General features: G+C 40.9%; 2 protein-coding genes across 4 annotated transcripts in view; one reads left to right on the plus strand and one right to left on the minus strand.

Moving 5' to 3' along the window:
* Nucleotides 1–91: 91 nt before the first annotated feature.
* MCOLN3 (mucolipin TRP cation channel 3) lies at nt 92–14,590 on the minus strand. 3 transcript variants are annotated; one of them, XM_080603077.1, is made up of 14 exons: nt 14,424–14,590; nt 13,189–13,418; nt 11,216–11,383; nt 10,544–10,697; nt 9,988–10,072; nt 9,811–9,907; nt 9,097–9,196; nt 6,981–7,093; nt 6,759–6,908; nt 4,776–4,877; nt 4,542–4,664; nt 3,745–3,951; nt 3,213–3,342; nt 92–1,341 (listed from the first exon to the last, which is right to left on the minus strand). In XM_080603077.1, the coding sequence occupies exons 2-14, from the start codon at nt 13,414–13,416 to the stop codon at nt 1,322–1,324; spliced, it is 1,677 nt and encodes a 558-aa protein (XP_080459203.1). In that variant the 5' UTR covers nt 13,417–13,418; nt 14,424–14,590; the 3' UTR covers nt 92–1,321. The 3 variants fall into 3 exon arrangements, with proteins under 3 accessions (XP_080459203.1, XP_080459204.1, XP_080459205.1); XM_080603078.1 differs by lacking the exon at nt 14,424–14,590 and adding an exon at nt 14,002–14,375; XM_080603079.1 differs by lacking the exon at nt 14,424–14,590 and having other exon boundaries at nt 11,216–11,298; nt 13,189–13,318.
* DNAI3 (dynein axonemal intermediate chain 3) overlaps nt 14,463–20,486 on the plus strand; it is a gene marked incomplete at its 5' end in the record, with an annotated part of 31,935 nt that continues 25,911 nt past the window's right edge. The window contains 3 exon segments of the mRNA XM_080603074.1: nt 14,463–14,806; nt 19,286–19,413; nt 20,438–20,476. Coding sequence (XP_080459200.1) covers nt 14,463–14,806; nt 19,286–19,413; nt 20,438–20,476 — 511 coding nt within the window.

Raw genomic sequence — 20,486 nt, forward strand, 5'->3', positions numbered from 1 at the left:
ATTAAAAAAAAAATAAGCAAAAAAGCTCCTATGCTATCCTGGAAAAATATTAAATTTTCACTCTTGAAATGAATAGTAACACACCCAATACTTACTGCAACCACAAGTGTTTATTGTAGCACATTTACAATATGTAAACATTGAGACAAAATAAGTTTAGTGTCCTTCATATTGGTGCACAGCATACAGAATTTCATTACATATTTGCACACACACCTACTAAATTGTTGCTTACAAATGCAAGTTATCTAAAATATGCTTCCCTTTGTTTTCCTCCTCTGCTCCCAGAGTGAAGACTATAGAAAATAAGGCATCCATTAAATGGTATCACAATGAGCAAAGTATATCATCCAAGTTGCCAGAATTGAAATTCTGTAAGATCTAATGTTTCAGACAGCCACAGACAGTACCAGGTTATTAGGTTGGTAGGAAACATCAGTTTCTATAGTGTGGTGAGATGACTCTCAGAGTCTGTGTGTTCACCTTAGTTTATACTCCAGGCTTACAGACTAGTGTACCAAGGGAAGTTCTCATCTTAAGAAAATAGATACTTTGAAAGTGCTTCTGTCTGACTTTTCCTTTAAAAACATAAGGTGAGCAGACTGCTAAGCTGAAGACCGCAGCTGACCCTTACTGGAGCTGGATGTAGAAGGTCTACATCTCTCCTCTCCCCTTGCCCCCTGACTTCAGCCGTGTCCTCCCTGAGAAGAGGCTGCCACTTATATCGCATGGCGCTTCTCTTTATACAAGTATTTAGTTTATGCTCAGAGCCGTATTTGAATGGCTTGTGCACCAATTGTGCACTGTAACATCTCCAGAAACAAGTTCCACCAAATTTCATAGGTTTAGTTTATTTTTACTATGACTGCAGATAAACAAAAATGCTGAGAGCACTAGAGTCTGCCTTAGTTCATTCAGTGAGCGAGAGAGAATGCCTGCAGTACTGAGGGCCAGCTCGGTGTTCAAAGTCGCAGTTGTCCGGCACCATTTTTTGTAGTTGAAAGTTCCTGCCTTCCTAGTCCCTTGTACAATCTAGCCAAGCCTCTGAACAGACAGCTTGTTAATGCCCTTTGCAGTCCAGCACAATTTAACTACGGAAACAAATAGAACAAAGCTAACAAACAAACAAACAAACCTGACCTAGAAGTGAGAGTGCCTAATGAGAAAGTCTGTAAGTTTACCACAAGCTTCTGCCACAGGCTTATGCTGTTTTTGGAGAAAAGCATTCAGACTTAAGGTGTAACATTTTCTGCTGACTCCACTATCCAGTTCTTGCAACATGTGCTGCTTCAAAGCCTCCAAGATATGCTCCCACAAACCATCAAATACGTTCACTAGGACCTGTACAGGGGAGGGGAATAAAATGTTGTCAGGTGCAGGCATCAAAATTATAGTTTCATTGTACAAGGAGCCTTAAAATTGCATCTGAACTAGCTAATTAGTTATTTGACATATACTGATGAGAAACTACCATCAACCACAACAAAAACATTTTGAACATGTGAAAGGATTAAGAGGAGCCTCGTGTGTTGTGTAGGACCACATGACTATTTAAGGAACAGAAGCTATATAACCTTTACCACCTGAGATACTTGTTTATTCCTACGGACCATTTGTTTCCAAGTAAAACCAGAAGGCCACAGTACTGAGCTAAAGGAGCAATGTCCGTTTGGAGCAATGACATTTGTCTTCCCAAGATACCGTTACACGTGATGAGCCCTGCTTTCCTGGGAGTGGCTGACACCTGCCTGCCGATAGGAAGTAGTGAAGGAATTCCTGGGTTTGCTTGGCTTGTGTGCAAAGCTTTTGCTTTGTCTAGTAAACTGCCCTTATCTCAACCCATCAGTTCTCACACTTTTACCTTTCTGATTCTCTCCCATATACCAGCTGGGGAGAGTGAGCAAGTGGCTGGGTGGTGCTGAGCTGCCCGCCAGGGTTAAACCACAACACCTCTAGATAAAAAATGGTTTGGAACACTAACATGCATAGCATGAGGAGCACATGTGGATCACGACATTTGCCACGATGATAAATAATTAAAGAATCAGTTTAGGAAACAGGGCTGCAAAACCAGGCACTTCAATGGCCACAGCTCCATTCACATCCAGGGCTCTGCGGACTGCCCAATACTCCTGAAGAACAAGTTGCTTGAGAGCAACCAGTTCTTCATTTTCAAATGCTCTTCTAGAGTCCTCCTAAGTCAGTGGGAAAAAGTACCATGTCCCCACCCTGTCCTGCCTCATATTGGGTTTCTTGCCTGATTAAACTGAGAGGTGTGTGCAGAAAAGGAAACATTACCACCAGCACCCTTTACCCAGGAGCAAGATGGCCTGCTCTGCTCCATCCCACACTTTCATCTCAAGTCAGGCAATGGGTCGGAACAAGGGCTCTCAGCTCTGGACAGCCTCACTGCGGGCTCTGTTCTCTCCTGGCTCCAAATTTGCTCCCATCTCCTCTCCTTCATATATACGTGACATTTAACGATATATTGCACCAGAAAAGCCCATATCAAGGAGCTTCAAATTTCTTTGATCTTTTTAGCGAGCTGCAAGTATTTAAGGCTCCTGCACCAAGGGACCCTACAGCAAGCAAGACGCAGAGCTGCTGCCAGCCAGGTTAAATATAAACCGCATATCCTGCAGTCTGTACTCCTAAAGAAACAAAACTTTAACTGAAGCATTATGCTCTCCATAGAAGTTAGGCAACCCTTTTCCTAGAGCTGTGATAGTACCTTAAAGTGCATGCTATCTTAAAACCTTTGCAAGCTGATTTTTTCAGTTTCAGAACTGCTAACATTTAAATTAAGACACCTTGCTGCATAAGGTATCATTAAAAAGTGGATAGGAAAACAGGGAATGACTTCAGTAAGTCCCAACTATTGCAGTGGGTACAGGAAGAGTTAATGCTTGCACATGATACATACACACAGTAACTTGGGAACCCTGTATTATCTAACTTTTTGTACTATTTTTCGTATGTTAAGAGATTCTTAATTTAAAATTTTCCTCACCTCTCCTGAGGAAGTTTGGTGGATGCAGACATTTCATTCAAATGTTCCATACAGCATAACAAATGGTTTCTGATTTTTGTGTTTGTTTTTTCCCCTTGCCCCCCAGAAATTAAGTACACTTCATGAACATTATATCAGGGATCTTTTGTGGTGTGCTGCTTTTGCACATACAGTAATGTATAATTTTAAGTTAGGTACTTACCCTTGCAACAACAAAATAGAGACACAGAACTCTCCTCTTCTAACCTGTACCTGCCAGAGTTTGGTAAGTCTTTGCACTGCGATATAAAACACTGAAGTTCTGTCTCTGGAAAGCCATCTTGTTGGTAGTGCTAAAAATCGATATTTAGTTAATACTTTAACAAGGCTAAAACATACAATAGCCTAAAGCAAAACAACAAAAACATACAATGAAACATGCAACAGCTTCCCCAGACAGTGGTCAGATATTCAGATACTGCTCAGGCCTGAAATCTGAGAATGGAATATGAAATTACTGCTTTTTAGTTGATACTTAACTTCTATTGGGACAGGAAATCAGATAGGCTCGTAAGAAAACCAGAGTACAGAAAAATAAAAGTCTCTTGTAATCACCCTATGCCCTCAAAATTAGCTATTATATTCATTCTTTAAAATGGCATGCACTGCAAGTCAAAATATCAAGGGAAATGAGAGCCTGCATAACACCAATCTTGCCTTCGTATTCCAAACAAAGAGTAGGAGTTTGTGCTTACCTTGATAGTTTCATACGTATCTGTAATGAGCGCAATGAAAAGACTCAGAACCATGTAGATGAACAGACTGATGAAGGAATAGAGGTAGATCCTACTGAATAACCAAACCAAGTAGCTTTTCTGCTGCATTTTTGCGAAGGTGGCAAACATGTCATCTCCATTTATCAATGAAAAAAGGCATTCAGAAACTGTGTTCAGAGAACGGAACTAGAGAGGAGGGAAAAAGACAAGGACATCCGTTGCCACTTTATTTGGGGCCAAAGCCTGTACGTAACATGAAGGAGATATATAACTGTTGACTGGCTCCTCCGATCTCTTTTGTATGCCCACAGTATGACAACATGCAGTGCTAACAGTAAAACATTTCAGGAATGAGCAAAGTTTGTCACCTCCTATACCCATGCAGACTCAATTTATTCTCCTGTGAACGCTTTCTAGAGTTGATAAGGCAATTTCCCTTTTAAAAGGGATAAGGATAACATCTCCAAAGCTTTAATCTGACACCAGAGTTCTGCAAGATGAAGATTGTTTCTCAGAACACCAAGCAGGACTCCCAGCATGTGACTGGGAGTCACAGCAACTTCCACTCCTGACTCAGAGCTTTCACAACCAGAGGAAAGTCTGACCGTGTCATGACAGTCAGGCTCCTCAAGCAGAGCAGCATCATGTTGAAGATGCACTATTCTTGTATTAGAAAAGCCTTGACATGGAAACTTAGAAGACAACAGTAGTAAACTCTCATTTATTTGGAATCCATTCTATTACTCAAGTTGTCTTTTTCACGTCGAGTATGTTACCTTCACGTGGTACGGTCCCAGCACAATCCATCCACAGAAACAATAGCCCAGATAGATCATAGCAGCACAACAGCAGAACCTCATTACATTGGGTAATGCTGCTCGCAGTGTTAGAATGAGAAGCTGCAGAAGGCAATACAAACAGTAAGAATTCAACCAGGTATTTCTCCCAGTTGTCTTATAGCAACAAACAGAATAAATACCAACAGCACGAAGATCTCAGGAGATCCTTACATTATACTTCTGAAAGAAACCTAGGTAGCGAATGACTCCAAGCCACACAAGCATAGTGGATGTTCCTAGGAGTATGCTACAGACATCGTAACTTGTCAGACTCTAAAGAAAAAAACAACAACAAAAGAAATCAAATATTATAACAACTGACAGGCTCTAAATTGTGACTCTCATTACTACAAAGATCTGATAAGGAGCATTGTTTTCCTTGGAAATCTCTCTCATTACAAGTTTGTTTGGGGCAATATATATCAGAGAGCAGAAGTGCCACCAAAGAGCAAGGGAACTTTCAAGTGTTACTTGAAAAGAATATGCCTTTACATATGACTGTTTATAAAACAAATTCTGACAATGAGCTAAGTTTCTTTTGCAAGGCCAGCCGCACAGCTGGACTGCAGATGCAGAGACCCCCTCGCCAATGCCCGGCACTCCAATGCCGACTGCACTGGCAGATTCCCTGCACCAGCTTGGGAATCTCTCAGCCACATCCCAACATACAGCGTAGACCTGATTTTAGAACTGCAGAGCAAAAACAGTTCTTCCAGCATGCTGGCAAAGCATTTTTTAAAAAGATATCATGACTTGTCAGCAGAGTTGAGATAAATAATAAGGAGGATCTTGATATATAGCAAGGACCTGCAAGGTGTAGAAAGTTACAGTGAGAAGAATAATTAGCTTCACATTAATTCTAACCAGAGCTTCATTTATATTTTATTGGCACTTGGCTGTTTTTTTTTCCACCTATAAATACTGGCTCACTTTCATCCAAGTGAGCTGATACTCTGTTCCCTGAACTGCAGCTCTCCTCTGGAATGCTCACATCTGGAAAGCTTACTTGAATAAGAAGCTTCCACTATTTTCTGTTTTTATTCCTCTAACAGCTGGCTAATCTTGCGTATTTGCATAACTCATTTACAGCTTGATAAAAAGCAAATATGGACTACTTTAATGTAAACTTGATACTTATTCAGCCATTAACTTTCACACAGTAACATGGAAAAAGACCTTGCTATCGTGACCCACAAGGCTTGTAAAAGGAAGTGATATGTACCTGTAGATAAGAGTTTAAGTAAAATACTGCCTTAGAAAAATATATATATATATATATATATATGTATTTATACTTATGAGATACAGGAATGCTAAACACAGGATCTTGTTTCAGTCTTGTTCCTGTCTTCGCTTCTCCCCAAGCAGGATAGACCTCTCTTTTTTATCGTAACTAACTTCCTCTTAGCTTCTTTCTACTTCTAAAAACTAAGTTTACATCTCCAAAGGTAAGATAGAGCAATTTGTGCAGGGTGTTTATGACAGTCAAGCTGTCACCAGATGGATTTCAGCACTGTGCTTTTATCGCTACTGTCCAAAGTCTGTTGTGTTGCAATGTTATGCTTCAAAGTCTGCTGCTGATTCAGTGAAGAACAACATTATCTGAATATTAGAGTGTTTCAGGACAGCATATTGCAATTTTTGTTCCCCAATGTTAAAAAAATATATATCAAATATATGGTTTTTTTCTACAGCAAGTTTATTTTAGAAATTGAAGGCCTAAAACCAGGCTGTGACTGTTATGTACATGCTGGAAAGCAGAAGATGGGAAAGCAGCAATGTGATGCTCAAGGAGAGTCCTTACACCAGTTAAGCACTCGTTAAATCGGGAACAGAAAGTTAAATGCTAAACCTAAAACAACAACAACAAAGTATAACTGGTCCTAAATGGTGAAGAGAGGAAGTCAACAGCCTTAAGCTTTCAGAGGTGAAATTAACTTTATTCCTTGGAGACAACCAAGAGGAGCAAAGAGAAATAGAATTATAATATCTAGTGATATTTGGAAACAACACACCTCAGTTATAAATGTAGAAGAGAAGACAAAGTTTTAAAAGTCCATACCAGTCAGAACTAATAACCAGCCTAGAGTCCTCAGAGATTTAAACCTAGTTGGGATAGAAATAACAAGCATTGCTTCCACCTAACTATCTTACCTTGGCTTGTATCTCCATCTTGAGGGTTGATCCAACGATAGTTAGGACATCACTAACTATAATCAGGATGTACCACCCATTGACAAATTCCATCTGAGCACTGAAAGATACTTCTTTTTTATAATAATATCGGAAAAAGCTTACGAATTCCTAGGGGAACAGAAAAAGATAATTAGACTTACACAAGACGTGAATATTTTCCAAAGGAAGAGTTATACCCACCCTTTGGAGTCGAATTCCTTTAACCACCGATCGCGTACAAAGGATCAATGAGGCGAGGCAAGTCAATACGACAAAAGCATCAAAGATCATCATGTAATGAGTATTCTTTTGTACTGCAGGAACAAAAATGCATGTGTTTATCATCATATGCATTTCATCTTGAATACTGAAGAATCAAGTTTTGATGTTTGCGTTTATATAATTGAATTACGAAAAATCTTAGCATTTTCCCCACAGAAGCTTGTCTAACATTTTCAAGAGAGACACAAGTATATCTGCACTGCTGATAGCACTTCAGTTAAGAAAGTTGATGCCACATCAAAAATATCATATATCAGAGGGTGAATGCATCTTACAATGCTGCAAAATTGGGGGTGAGGGTTGTCCATTTTACAAGCACTGGAGCCACAACATTTGACTAAAAAAATATCTTAGGAATTTTACAAAATATTTACCTTCTCTTCCAGAACAGTATTTGACTGTTAGATGGGTTTTCTGTCCTAGAGCCGTGTAGATAATTTGCACTGTTGCTCAGATAGCTAAGACCAACATTGAGCTGGACGTGAGATCTCCATCTCTTTTATTACTAAAAATCTCATTCTTTATCAATTAAGGTCAAATTTTGCACCAAAACTACAATTAGGCATCTTTTTCCTTTTTATCCTTATCACACAGGAGAAAATAGCTCAAGTTAGTATAAGGATTAGATTTTTAATGCTAAAAGTATTACTGTTTGAGGAAGAAAAAAAAAGCAGCAAATTAATGCTAACGCTTTGAGAATAGGCAGCAAGTCTCCAAAATGGGATGATGAATTTCTAGTTGGCTTCACAAAGATACCTGCAGAACTGCCCAGAAAAAGCCCACCTACTTCTTGTTTATACAAAAGCCACTAACACACGTGCTGGTGCCATTTAAGTTGGTTTTATAGTCTAGTCCAGAGCAGCAGCAGCAGCTTGTTATTATCCATTTGCCATCAGTGCCTTTGTATTTTTCCTTGACTATCAAAAATTAACACAGGGTACTTCCAGAGACAGTTTTGAGAACTGTAACACAGGCAATCTACATAAATGTGAAATATGGATTATTATAGAAGCCTGGTATCGAAACCTTCTTCTACTGCTGCACAGGCAATCTGTTTGAGGTAGTATGCCATCTGGTGTGCATTTATAACATGGCATCTAGCAAAGCCAGTTGATAAAGACTGTTTAGCAGAATATGTGTTTGCTTGTGCGGTATGTCTTGCCCTCTGTGATGCATTTCAGAAAATTTGCAAAATTAATTCCAGTCTGGATCTTAAAAAGAAAGCAAACAAATAAAACACTCATTTCTTACTATCAGCTGTTCACAAGGGAATTTCCAAATGTAGGCACAGAATAAAACAGCCAAATATAAAAATGGACCTTTCATTGTATTGCTTACATCAGCAAAAAATTGAAAACCAAGTGGAATTTGGAGTCCTGGAAAGCTTCTGGCATTCAAAGAGATTACTTTCTCTAATCTTAAAAGATCTCAGGCAAAGTTTGGACTGGAGACAGTAGGTGACAACAAAGGGTGTTCCTGTCAGTAACTACCTAAAATAGATATTTAACCATACCATGCATCTCAGTTACACTCAAATACACACCAAAGATCATTTAAACAGCAATCAGAAGTGTTTCTAGCCATTGCACTCTAGCAGCCCTTAGCAACAATGCTTCCTTATCTGGCTGGTGTTAAGTCCTGCAATAAGAGTGAATCAGTTTCAACTTTCCACTGCTATCACATGTCCTTCTGTTGCCCAGTGCTACAGCAATGCTGCAAAGCCCTGCCTTAACCAGTGAGCGGCTTAAGCTCAGTAGCCAAAACAAGAAGGATGGGAAAAGTTTGGTTTAACAGCATCAGTGGTACAAGGTTTCAGAGCTGATAAGAAAAGTAATGATGTGGCTAGGTTCCAAGATTTCAATTCAAGAGTTTAAGAACAACAATTCTTTAGGAAAAAAATCAAGATTTAGAGTGTACCCCCTAGGTAATGTATGTCAATAGTGCATCATCTTTAAATAAAGGAAAAGGTTAACGAACATTATGTTAGCATGATGAAAGTTTAGCACAAAAATTAGATCACATTTATGTCACTTACTTGATCCAGAAACATGCCAGTCTTTACATTCCCTGATCTCTATGTCGTTGTCTAGACTTATTTTAATTCTTCCACTATGTGCTTTATTATCGAACAATATCTGTATTAATAAAAATTTAAAAAGTGCATGTATTTTTAAAGTTAAACCATAATATATACAGTATATTGTACTGCTAAGATTGCATAATGATTCAGAATAATTCTGCTAGGGCAGAAGTTATGAAACTTGTTTAAGCCTAAAGTAATTTTTGTTTATTCAAATAAACAGTCAAAATGAAAGACATCTAGCGAAGCAAGTATCTGCCACAAATTGCTTGATCAACTAGATACTGAATTATAGGTGAAATTCTTTTAAACTACAGCCCCCTATCTCCAAGATAGGAAAAAAAAACACCCACATTCCTAGAAGCACCTCTCTAAAGACAAGAGATTTGTGCTTTCCTCATAAGCCAGACGGGTTAGAGTACAAAAAAGCAGTAAACTGAACAAGTGTGTGAGGACTGTTTCAGGAGCACTCAAAGCTTAACCTTCTATAATCACACCTGATGGTGGTTTACAGGGTACCAATACAAGGCAGAGTAATCCAGACACCATTGGGGACCACTGAATGGTACCCAACACACCTCAGAAAACATCTGTGCTGACTGCGTATAGTAAATCAACAAGAGTGGGTTCTCATTTCAACTGAAAGATGCATGGCAGGCTCCCACGTACCGTCAGAGTGAAATCATAACAGTCAGGGAGCTCGTGGTGACGAACAGTCTGGAGGTTGATTGCCTTCAGATTGAACATGAGCTGCACTGCTACTAGCCTGGAATAGAGTCTCACATTAGCTTTTTGCAGGGGAAACACACAAATACACCGATGTGGGAAGTACTTACTCCTCCTCACCTGTGGAAATCCAGAGTGAAATTCAAATTGTGCTTTCCCACTGTTCTGTTGTCTAAAGGCGTCATCGGCTCAATGTACAAGCAGTCTGCAATGGATAAGTACTCACAAAAACATCTCATGGGTTATCACGCTCTTTAGCTGTAATCTGCCTTTCCCACTCCGAAGGCTGTAAAGAGCAGTTGGCTACAGTAGCCAAGATAGCATGCTTAAATGATGAGTTGTTTTGGAGGCTAGGTTACAAATACGTTGGCTTGCTGAACGCTAGCCAAGACATTCATCATGAATTCACTGGGAAGGCTCCTGAAATTAGCCTCAAATACTTGTATTAAAGGGTTATCATGCTAACAGATCCCTTTTTTGTGGCAGCAGTTAAAAAGGACAGTTTTTCTGGAAGTGAAATTAGCTACACAGTACTTTTCTTGTGGGTTTTGGCTGGTACTAAGTTTAGTACACCGCATTTGAATACACAATATAGTGCTGGATGTTAATTAAGAATTAAGCATAAATGTAGGGTCCCTCACCCCAAAGAAACAATACAATAGACTAGATCCATTACCAGTCACAATCTCTGGGTCTATATCAAAGGTGTCATTTCCAGGACAAATGGTTCCTCGCTTGTAGAACTGCTGACATACAGCCAGGGCTGTCTCTTCTGCTCCTCTCTTCTCATAAGCGTGGTTTCCAACAGAAATGTTGGGCAGCTGTAAGTACTAAAGTTCAGAACAGACAAACCAAGTCAGATTGCACCAAAACTATTGGTCTCTTAAAAAAAACCAAACAAACAACAAAACAAAAACAAACAAACAAACCAACAAAACAAGCAAAAAACACAAGTGTTTGAATCTGTGCCATAACTCATCTTTGTTTTTAAAAGGTCCCACCCAATAAAAAATCTTTGATATTCAACAATTAAAATTTGTTACCTCATCATAAAGTGCCTGTTAACAACAGAGGAAGAGCAGTGTTTGGGTCCTCATCTTTCCATGAGGAGTAGGTTTCCAGGACAATAACTCAAAACACTTTACGACGTGTATGTCACATTTTAATCTGCATTTGATAGATGGGACATAAACCTTCCCCAATATCAAAAATACCCTTAACAAGTCAATATTTGAGTGTTAAGTAACAGGTGCACATGTGCAATCTCAGACATCAGGGAAGGAAGAGGAAGAAAAGGCACATAAGTAAGGAGCATGTATATTGTATACATTGCAGAGACAACCCTTACCTGGTTAATTGCAAAGAATATCTGGTCATAGACATCTGTCTGTGTGTAAACAGCATAGGTGTCATCCGTTCTGTCCATGTACCCTTTCAAGAAGAGATGTTTGAATGCAACAGTATTCTCTTCTTTGAAGGCAACCACCATTTGATTGCTCAATCCAAAAAGCACAAGCTGAAAAGACATTTATATTTCCTGTTCAAAGGCAAATTTGGCTTCTGGAATAGCAGATAAATCCTGTCCTACAAACAGCTACTCCCATCGTGCTGGTACACACAGCACTTACATGCAGGCTACTCCATTTTGCAGCTGGTCAAGTTTGACTTTAAGGAAACAATGGCTTTCAAGAGTGTTCCTTTAATGTGGTTACCAGTGTCTTGGCTAAGGACTCACATTTTCACAAAGAAAAGTATACCAACCCAAATTCAAGCTATCCAGATACTGTTACATTATTTTTTAGTTCAGCCCGACATTAATATAACTTGCCTTGAGGAATATCAGTGTTCCTCGGCTAAATAGGCAAGACAAGACATAACCAGACCCCACTTGGAAGCCTGGACTCCAGCGCAGAAAATGCAAATTGAGGACAACTCAAAAGAAAACAAACATCTCTCCCTCAGGTTTGGGTAAAAGGTGCTTTGACAGTAACTGATGAAAACTGTGCTTGTAACAGGATAACCTTCAAAGCTGTTAAAAAATAATACTGCAACAGTTCATGAAGAGTTAGCATAAAATGCTGCTAGCTATCATCCAGGGTGGGAAAGGTTTCCGAAAAAAAATGTGCTCTATTGTTTGCAGGAGCTCATAATTCTCTTTAGTGACTATTGTTTCATACCTAGTGTTGGGATTATTGTGAAGAAACTCATCAGAGCTAAGTCTGAATCAACAGTCTATAGATTAGCTTTATGGCCATGATGCAAACTGTATATATACTTTTTGATAAGGATAACTCAGTTACAGAGATACTAAGATAGTCTGTGAGCAAACCCGGTATTCAAGGCACAGACGAATACATTGGCTAATCAACAGCACTAAGATTTAATTACCTATTGGCAGATTTTCTCTGCAAAGGCTAGGGTAAATTACCATTAGTTTCTTTCTTATTTAGGTTCTCGAACCATCAAATTTTATTTCTAATTGAAAAATGGGACAGATGACAATCAGAGGATGATGATGTATTTGAAACTAAAGCATGAAGTGGGGAATACAAACATACTTCTAGATATATAGCAAGAGAACTACTATTCCTATAGTTTTACCCATCTTTCAGGTAACTGTGGAAAAAAAAATCTTCTCCATACTTTTATTTTCATAGCACTAACACCACCATGAGTGTAAATCACATGGGCAACTCTGAAGGACAATCACCCAAGGCATTAGAAACGTTAAATCGAAAACTTCCTAACTCTCTACTCACATTGCTCTGAGGCAAACCTTGCAGCTCAGGCAGCAGATGAATTTTTTACAATAAATCCATGGTGTAAGGCTGGGTGAGAGGAAGAGTGGGGCAGAATTTTTGCTTTTTTGGATACAAGTGGTTGTATACCATATGCAAGGCACAAGCTACGGACACAAAACAGGTATCAATTTCAGTTCCTATCACTATTGTAATGCATGCCACTGTTCCTTCCCCTAGCCACACACACACTGTTAGAGAGAAAACGGTACTGGGGGTAATAGACATGTAAGAATGCCATCTTTCAAAAAAGGAGAGGAAGCGGAAAAGGGGAAAAAGAAGAAAGCCCTTGAAGATGGTTCCTTTCATATCCACTCTCAGTAAAGCTTTTTCAGTCAACAGTTTTAGAGAAAACTATGCCTCATGAGATCCTGAGACGTAAGCTACATATATGCAACTAAGCTGGTTCTGTAGTCCATCCTCTCCCACTCTCCACACCAGACCAAGAACAGCATTTCTAATCTACACCCTTGATTTGAATTCCCCTGGACTAAGAAGAGTTCCTGCTTCCATACTTACTCACCTGAATAGTAACCATTGCTATTTTGAGTAGCTGAATCCCAAGTTTCCAAGGTTTCCTGCCCCGGGCCCAGAATTTTTCACACGGGTTCATGAAGAAGAACTTTAACTTCCTTCTGAGCTGGTCTTCCACCAGCAGCTCCTGTGATGCTGACGGGTGTTGTTTGTAGCTGCAGAGCCCTTCATCATCGTAAGCACTGCAGCTGCTTACAGCCACTTCAGGATTTTCCATTTCTGAAATGAAAAAGGTGCACAGCAGTTGGAAAACGTGCAAGCACGCATACAGCAGCAGCAGGTCGGTCTGCACCGACAACCTGGATCCCAAGGGCGTTTGTCTTCTGTGAAGGTACCCGCACGTCACACCGAACGGGGGACCCGACCCGTAACGTTGCAGTGTTCTGCAGAGCCCATATTGGCAGCCTCACAGCCAGGAGGTCAGGACGTTTATTTAGTAATGGAATTTCTGCCCCTGTGGAATTATAAAGTCGCTTGTGGAAAACCTCTTCCCCTCTCACTGCCCAGCACCAACACCGCACATGCAGGGCGCCCTGACTCATTTCCTTCTGCTCAGCAGAGCACCAAAGCCTCCAGCAGCACTCACCGGAGGCTGATCTGCCCCGCGAGGGCTCCCCCCCCGGCCCCAAGCCTGCCGCTGTCGGACGCGGGCAGCAGGGGACCTCCGGGCGGCGGTGAGCGCCGTCAGGGGCGGAGGGGGCACGGCTTGGGTGAGCGCTGAGACAGGCGGGCAGGGCCCCTCGCAAGCACAGCTCGGGATGTTGCCCTGCACCATCAGCGCGTTTAGACCTTAACCCGTTACCGCATTCACCGCGTCCCAAACGCGTTACAAACGCTACCACCGATACCAACAGGCAGCCAGGGCCGCGTAGCTGAGAGGACGGCTGCTGGCATTAAGAACAGCGCAGGCAGCCTAGGTCACGAATAAGTTTACAGGTGTGCCGGATTAGGCTTATTTTTTTTTAAATTTGCTTAATGAAAGTTTCCTACGTAACTCAAACAGAAATCACCACCCGGTAAACCCCCCGAGGCACAGCTGCCCCCGCTGTCCCCGAGCCCGGTCACGGCACACACGGGTCCCCCCGGCCCGCCCCGAGAGCCTCCCGGCCGCTCGGCACCCCGGAGGGGCACGCAGGTCGGAACAGCCGGCCCCGAGCACAGCCGGCCCCGCTCCCGTCTCCGTCCCCCCCCGCCCAGCGATGCGGCCCGGGGGCTCCCCGTCACCTTGCTGCACGCAGCCGGTCCCAGCGCTGCAGCGCCGTAATGGCGGCGGGCGGCCGGGCGCCCCGGTACGGACGCCCCTCGGCGGCACGGACAGCGGGGACCGGCACGGGAGCGCCTTGTCCGCGGAGCCAGGAGCGCGGAGCGGCCGCCTACTACGGCCCCCATGATGCCCTACTCCTCGCTCTCCCAGCCGGCAGCAAGCCGTTGCGCGCACGGCATGCTGGGATGCGTAGTTTTTCTGCCCGGCCGCGCGGAATAACCAATAGCGACTTCCTCCCGCGGGGGCGGAGCGCTGATTGGCCGCCGGGCGCGTCAATCCTGGCCCGTCCCGTTGCCGTGACAACCGCGGAGCGCCAGGGACGCGGCGGGGCCGGGCCGCGCAGGTAGCGGCGGGCGGGGCGGGGCGGGGCGGGGCCGGGGGGGCTGAGGCGCCCCGTGAGGGGGCGCGGGGCGGCGTGGGACCCCGCTGCCCGCGCGTAGAGGAGGTAAACTAAACCAGGGGCCGAAACGGCAGCTTTGCTCCCCACAACACCTATACAGAAGTCGTGTCCGAATATGTACGAGCGCTAGTTGTAACGCAAGCTTGAGGCGTTTAGTCAATCTCGTGTTAGCGCTGTAGAGCGAAGTAGAGTATTGTGTGCTTCCTGACAGACCCCTCCTGGCAGCCGGCCCAGCACGCGGGCGTTAACGTACCGCACTGGTGTGCTGCGCTGTGGGTGTGTTACTAGGGTATCAGCGTATGTAGGGGCCAGGTTGCATGCGTATTCTGTACAAGAACTGCCTTTGAGACTAGATCAAAAGACGGTATTTTTAATGAGTTCCCAAATGTTTACAGACAGCTGGGTGGTTTTTAGCTTGACACTCAGACAACCTAAAGAGCCCCCAACAAAACCACAAAAATAGAGCACGTTTTTTTAATAATTTCCTCGCAGTGCTTTTGTTAAATGGACTCACGTTTTGTCCTTTCCAAACCAGAGCAAATTACAGGCCTAAATTAGTAATGCACACAAGCTTGATCTTAAATCATTCAATTAGGCAAGCAATGAATCACGCTGACCTCAATTCTGACAGCATCTTTTGTGTTACCGATAGCTAATTAACTTTCCCCTTTCGCAGTACCTAGCAACTTTGTGGATTTGTTTTGTAACTGTAAATGTCTCAGCCCATTACCCGACCGGAGAACATTGTGATCTGTTCCTCTTGACTCTGCAGATCTGAGTATGAGATCCGTCTAAAAATAAATGAGGCTACAAAACGCCAAAGGATGTTGTCAAACATTTTCAGCTTTAATTGGACCTTACCAATTAAAGTGTGACATCGTGTTCCGCTGAAAATGTGCTAAAAAATTAGTCTGAACATATTTAATGAAGAATTTTAATAAAATACTACTTTAAAAAGTAAAATATAGGGTAGTGTATATGACAACTGATTTTCAAGTGTTTTTTTTTTTTTTAGCTTTTGCACTCTGAAATTTTTCAAATTATGTTAATGTAAATGCTGTTTCCAAGCTCACTTCTCAATCACAGCATCACAGATTTATATAAGCATTAATGGAAAAGTATAATGCATTTTTGCCTGTTTGTGGACAAATATTTGTATTATAGAGTTCTTTCTAAATAAGCAATACAGAAATATCCCCAACAGGGTAGGAGCTAACCACAGATTAAAAAAAAATTCTCTTCAAATTTAAGACTTTATACTGTATGAAATCTTTGGGTTGCAAGATTTCCACCAGCCAAACAACTGATTTTCTTGTGGCTCACAGTCTAAACACTTAACAAGAGGTACCTCAGCACATTGTATGCGAGTGCTTTTTTTCCAAGCACTTTTTTTCCCATGAAGTAAAACACAACATTGAATAGGAGCAACGGTGCCAGTGCCTGGCATGCTGTTGCGAGGAATTACCGAGCCCCAGCCCTGCCTGGCAGCATGGTCCGCTGTAGCTCTTGGCCACAGGTTGCCCACGTGCGCACTCTTTTTGGAAGAGCCGGGGAGTGGAAGATTGCTGTTCGTATTTTACAGTTCTCAGCTGGTGCCAGTTTCCCACAGGGAGCACCTAGGGATTAGTAGCATAATTCTTGGTTTTGTCTGTTTGTTTTTTAAACTTTAAAAAAAAAAAGTTTAAAAATGTGCCTATACAGTCTGTAAATGGGTATAGGCTGGATCATCTTTCAGAGAAGTTTTTCAAAGTTCTGCCTTTGCTTTCATTGGAGACTGTAAATGTTTCCAAACCACAATCATACGCCCACAGGATGACAAACAGGCAGATGCAATATGTTATTAGGGATATTGTAAAAAGAGATAATTACTTTGTATTTTACTTACTTGTATTTTTCTAACTGCTTTGGATATATCTGCTTTCCAGTTGGTGAGGTTCTGTCACCAAGGATGGGACCATAAGCAGTCCTTATTGATTGCTGTATTCGTTTGCAGCCGTTAACATATTGGATAGATACACGCTCACCCTCCCTGCTTTCACCAACGGTCCCAATATCTCTATAACACAGCTGATTCTTTCAGTTAAAGGAGGAAGAACTTCATTACTTGGAGACAACTTCCAAAAATTTTAACTGTTTTTCTAGGTATAATATTCTTGAAGTAATTCAAAGGAAAAGAGGTTTTTTTTACTTGCAAGTTATTCTACTAAAAATAGCCATGTGATTTATCTCTGCCCTTTCAGTGTTTCCTCCATGCATGTGACTTAGGGTTTAGGTTACTCAGAAGAACTCAAATTTTCCAAACTGGCTTGGTTTCAGAGTATAATCAGGAAACAGTAAAGTAAGACAATGTAGCTGTAATACATATGAGATATAATTTCTCATTATTATATTTTCCATTATATATTATATATATTATAATTCAATATATATTATATATAATTCAATTATAATTTAATTCTATACATATTATATATATATATTATATAATTTCAAATAATTTCTAAAACAACTGTCCTCTCTTTCTATCCTGGAGGCCACTGTATCTTTTATTCAGAAGTATCAAGGTTGGTTTCACGTTAGAATAGACACAGAATCCCTCTGTAAAATGTGTCACAGATTTTATTTAAAATATATGAAGAGATGGATAGAAAATACCGCCCCCCCCCTTTCTTTTTGGTAAATGAGAAAATTAGCCTCTCTTAACCATCTGAAGTAGCACGCCCTCTAAGTTAGGTAGCCCCAAGTGTTTCAGAACAGTAAACCAGGCATTGTCCAGTGTAGAGGCACCTTTAAAAGGTTGTAACTGGGAAAATATATTGAATGTTGAACATAACAAATATATTGTCAATGTTTGTAATCCTGTACTTGACAAAAAGACTGTAAGAATGAGGGCAGAAAAAACCTCCTAAGTTTCTCCTTACAGTACATAATTTACTTTTTTTTTTAAATCTTCCAAAACCATCAGCTACTGCAAGTAAAAAGTTTCAGAATTCTAAGGCATTAATTTGTTGGGTTGTTATTATCATTGCTTTTTTGGCAAAAACAGAAGATTAAATTGCTACAGGTCTTCAGATGGAGTAAGCAAGGAGATTGTATTTGGCATAATCAATGCACAACAGAGAAATGCCCGCAGCTTATCACCTGTGATCTGCAAGATCCAGTCTGATAGAGAAAGGAGCGCAGGGATTTTGAGAGTATTTTTCTATTTTAATTGGAGTAGGATAAAAATGCATAACTGTAATAAGAGTTTAAATCTTGCTGCCATTAAAGTCAATAGCAAAACTTATCCTGAATTCATGTGAAGTTAACATAGGTCCCAAATACAGGCTATACCACCAGGCTATAACCTGTGACCTCTATCTATATTGCCAGCTTCCAAAGTATTTGAGAACTGTGTTACAAAACAGATAAACACCATGTTTCACAGCCTGGGAGCAAATGACCAACCCAAAATGATAGTAGCACCCAAATACTGTAGGTGCTTTGTATAATATTAAGAAACAATTTCTCTGCCTGTCAGTTTACAGTCCTAAGAAAAAGTGGGGAGATGGAAGTGGGGAGAGGGAGCAGGTTCCGGTTTCTTTCCTGTCACTAGGGGCACTCGGAGCACAAAAACTGGGAGTCCCATTGTCCTTATCCCAGCTGAATACCTCCAGCTGTTCAATAACAATATCAATTTTCAATACTTTTCATAACAAATTTTGGAGCGTGCTGGTGTAGCTTTACCAGATGCTACATGTACATCTTCCACATGATGGTGCTGGAGCTCTATTTTTTGGTGGTGCTGTCCAGTCTGTACAGCGTGGGCAGGCTGTTTCGTTTTCTTCTTTGCAACGGAACGGAGCCTTTTCTACACTGTTGTTCTTATGCTTATTCTAGATACTAGGAAGAAGGGGAGTAAATGAAATAAAAGTAGCTTTCTATGCAGTATAGTCTCCAGCTGTGTGATTGCTGCATGTACTTATGCATACAATTTCTTTCCAAGTTTGTCTTCCACAGACTTGCACTGAAAAATGAAATGGAAATGCAAAAGCAGAAAAATAGTTTGTGCAGCTGTGTAATGATTTTATACTTGAGGACACTGGGACAAATATGTACAGCTATAGAATTTTCACCTATACTTTTCACACTGAGGCTCAGGTTCTTTAGCTTTCTGTAAGGGTAATGCCTATTCTAATTTAACATTCTACTGTTTTGGAAAATCAGTTTCCATACTTAATGACCCTGGAAAGAAGGAGTATTTCCAACTATCACATATCATATAAAAATACAGTTTATGATTTAAAATTCTGGAGCATACCTTTGACTGTGGCTGAAATTTAAACTGTAATAATAAACTACATAAAGGGCCAAATTTTCACTCATGCACAGTGCATTCCACTGCCTGTTTACTCTTTATTGATGATATGTATTCTTCTCTAGAGAATCTGAAAACATGTCAGAAAATCTCAGATCCAGCAAGACCACCTCGAAAAGTCCAAAAATTTCAGCAAAGAAACAGAAAGGTGACAAAGCTAAGCAATCCTCAAAAGGAAAACGAAAACAGCTTGGTACGTAAGATACTACAGATATGAAGAAAGCAGTTATCTGGTTTTGCATAACAGCTACCTTAATTATTTTGGGCCCAGGCATTTAAGTAAACATGAGATAAATTAGAATATACTATTTTCATAAACAACTGAGTGATCTATGATTACAGATAATTTTTTTGTAACCAAAATGTGGAACATAAAGCTACATTGCAATATTGACACTTTGTCTTAGTAGTTTAGATGTAATAGTTTGTTGTATCATAAAACCAGTATTGAATGGGAAATTAGGAGACTTCATACATTTAAGCGGGGAGATTTACAAGAGCTAACTTAGTCCAAGTACAGAACACCAGGCAGAGAAAGGTGCCCCCACAGCTGGAGTTTAGATGCTCAGGATCATACTCTAAAGCTACAACAACAGACTTTAAAAATATACCAAAGTCTCACAATTTAATTGCAGTGCATTTTATTGCATTTTTCTGAGATGTCATGAGAGACTACACCACTTGTGTCATTTACAGTGCACAGCTAAGGAAGCATAAGGCTAAAAAAAAGGCCTTGCTAAATACAAATTTGTTGTTGGTAGGGTGGTTTTTTTGGCCATGACAGCCAACTTCCATAAGTTGGTTTTCCCTTTTAATCACTTTTTTGTCCCCATTTGATTAATAGCTGTCGTGCTGCAGAGAATATTCTGCTCATCAGTGGTAATCTCCTCCTATCCTACCCCTCCGTGGAGTTTGTAGGTTCTCTCTCAGGAACTGACGAATGCCCAACTCCTGCAGCACCCTGCCACTCAGAGCAAGCCTGACTTCTCCGCTGTTAGGAGGAGTAACATCTGCTCCTACCCGCACACCTGCCAGTTCTGCTACTCTACCATGTTAGCCAGCCTTGTCTGTTTGTCACCTCCTCACATGACATGATTTGCATGATGATTGCCCCACAATTTTAAGATTTTAAGTATTGCCCCAACAAGGAAAAGAAAATTCATGGGTATTTTTTAAGGAAGAAAAATTACTGATAACATCATGTTGTTGTTTTTCAGATAAAAAAGATGAAGTTGATCTTTCTATGGAAAGAATAGGTAAGTGCTA

The sequence above is a fragment of the Anser brachyrhynchus genome, assembly GCF_964034855.1.
Source record: "Anser brachyrhynchus genome assembly, chromosome: 8".
Classification (NCBI taxonomy): domain Eukaryota; kingdom Metazoa; phylum Chordata; class Aves; order Anseriformes; family Anatidae; genus Anser; species Anser brachyrhynchus.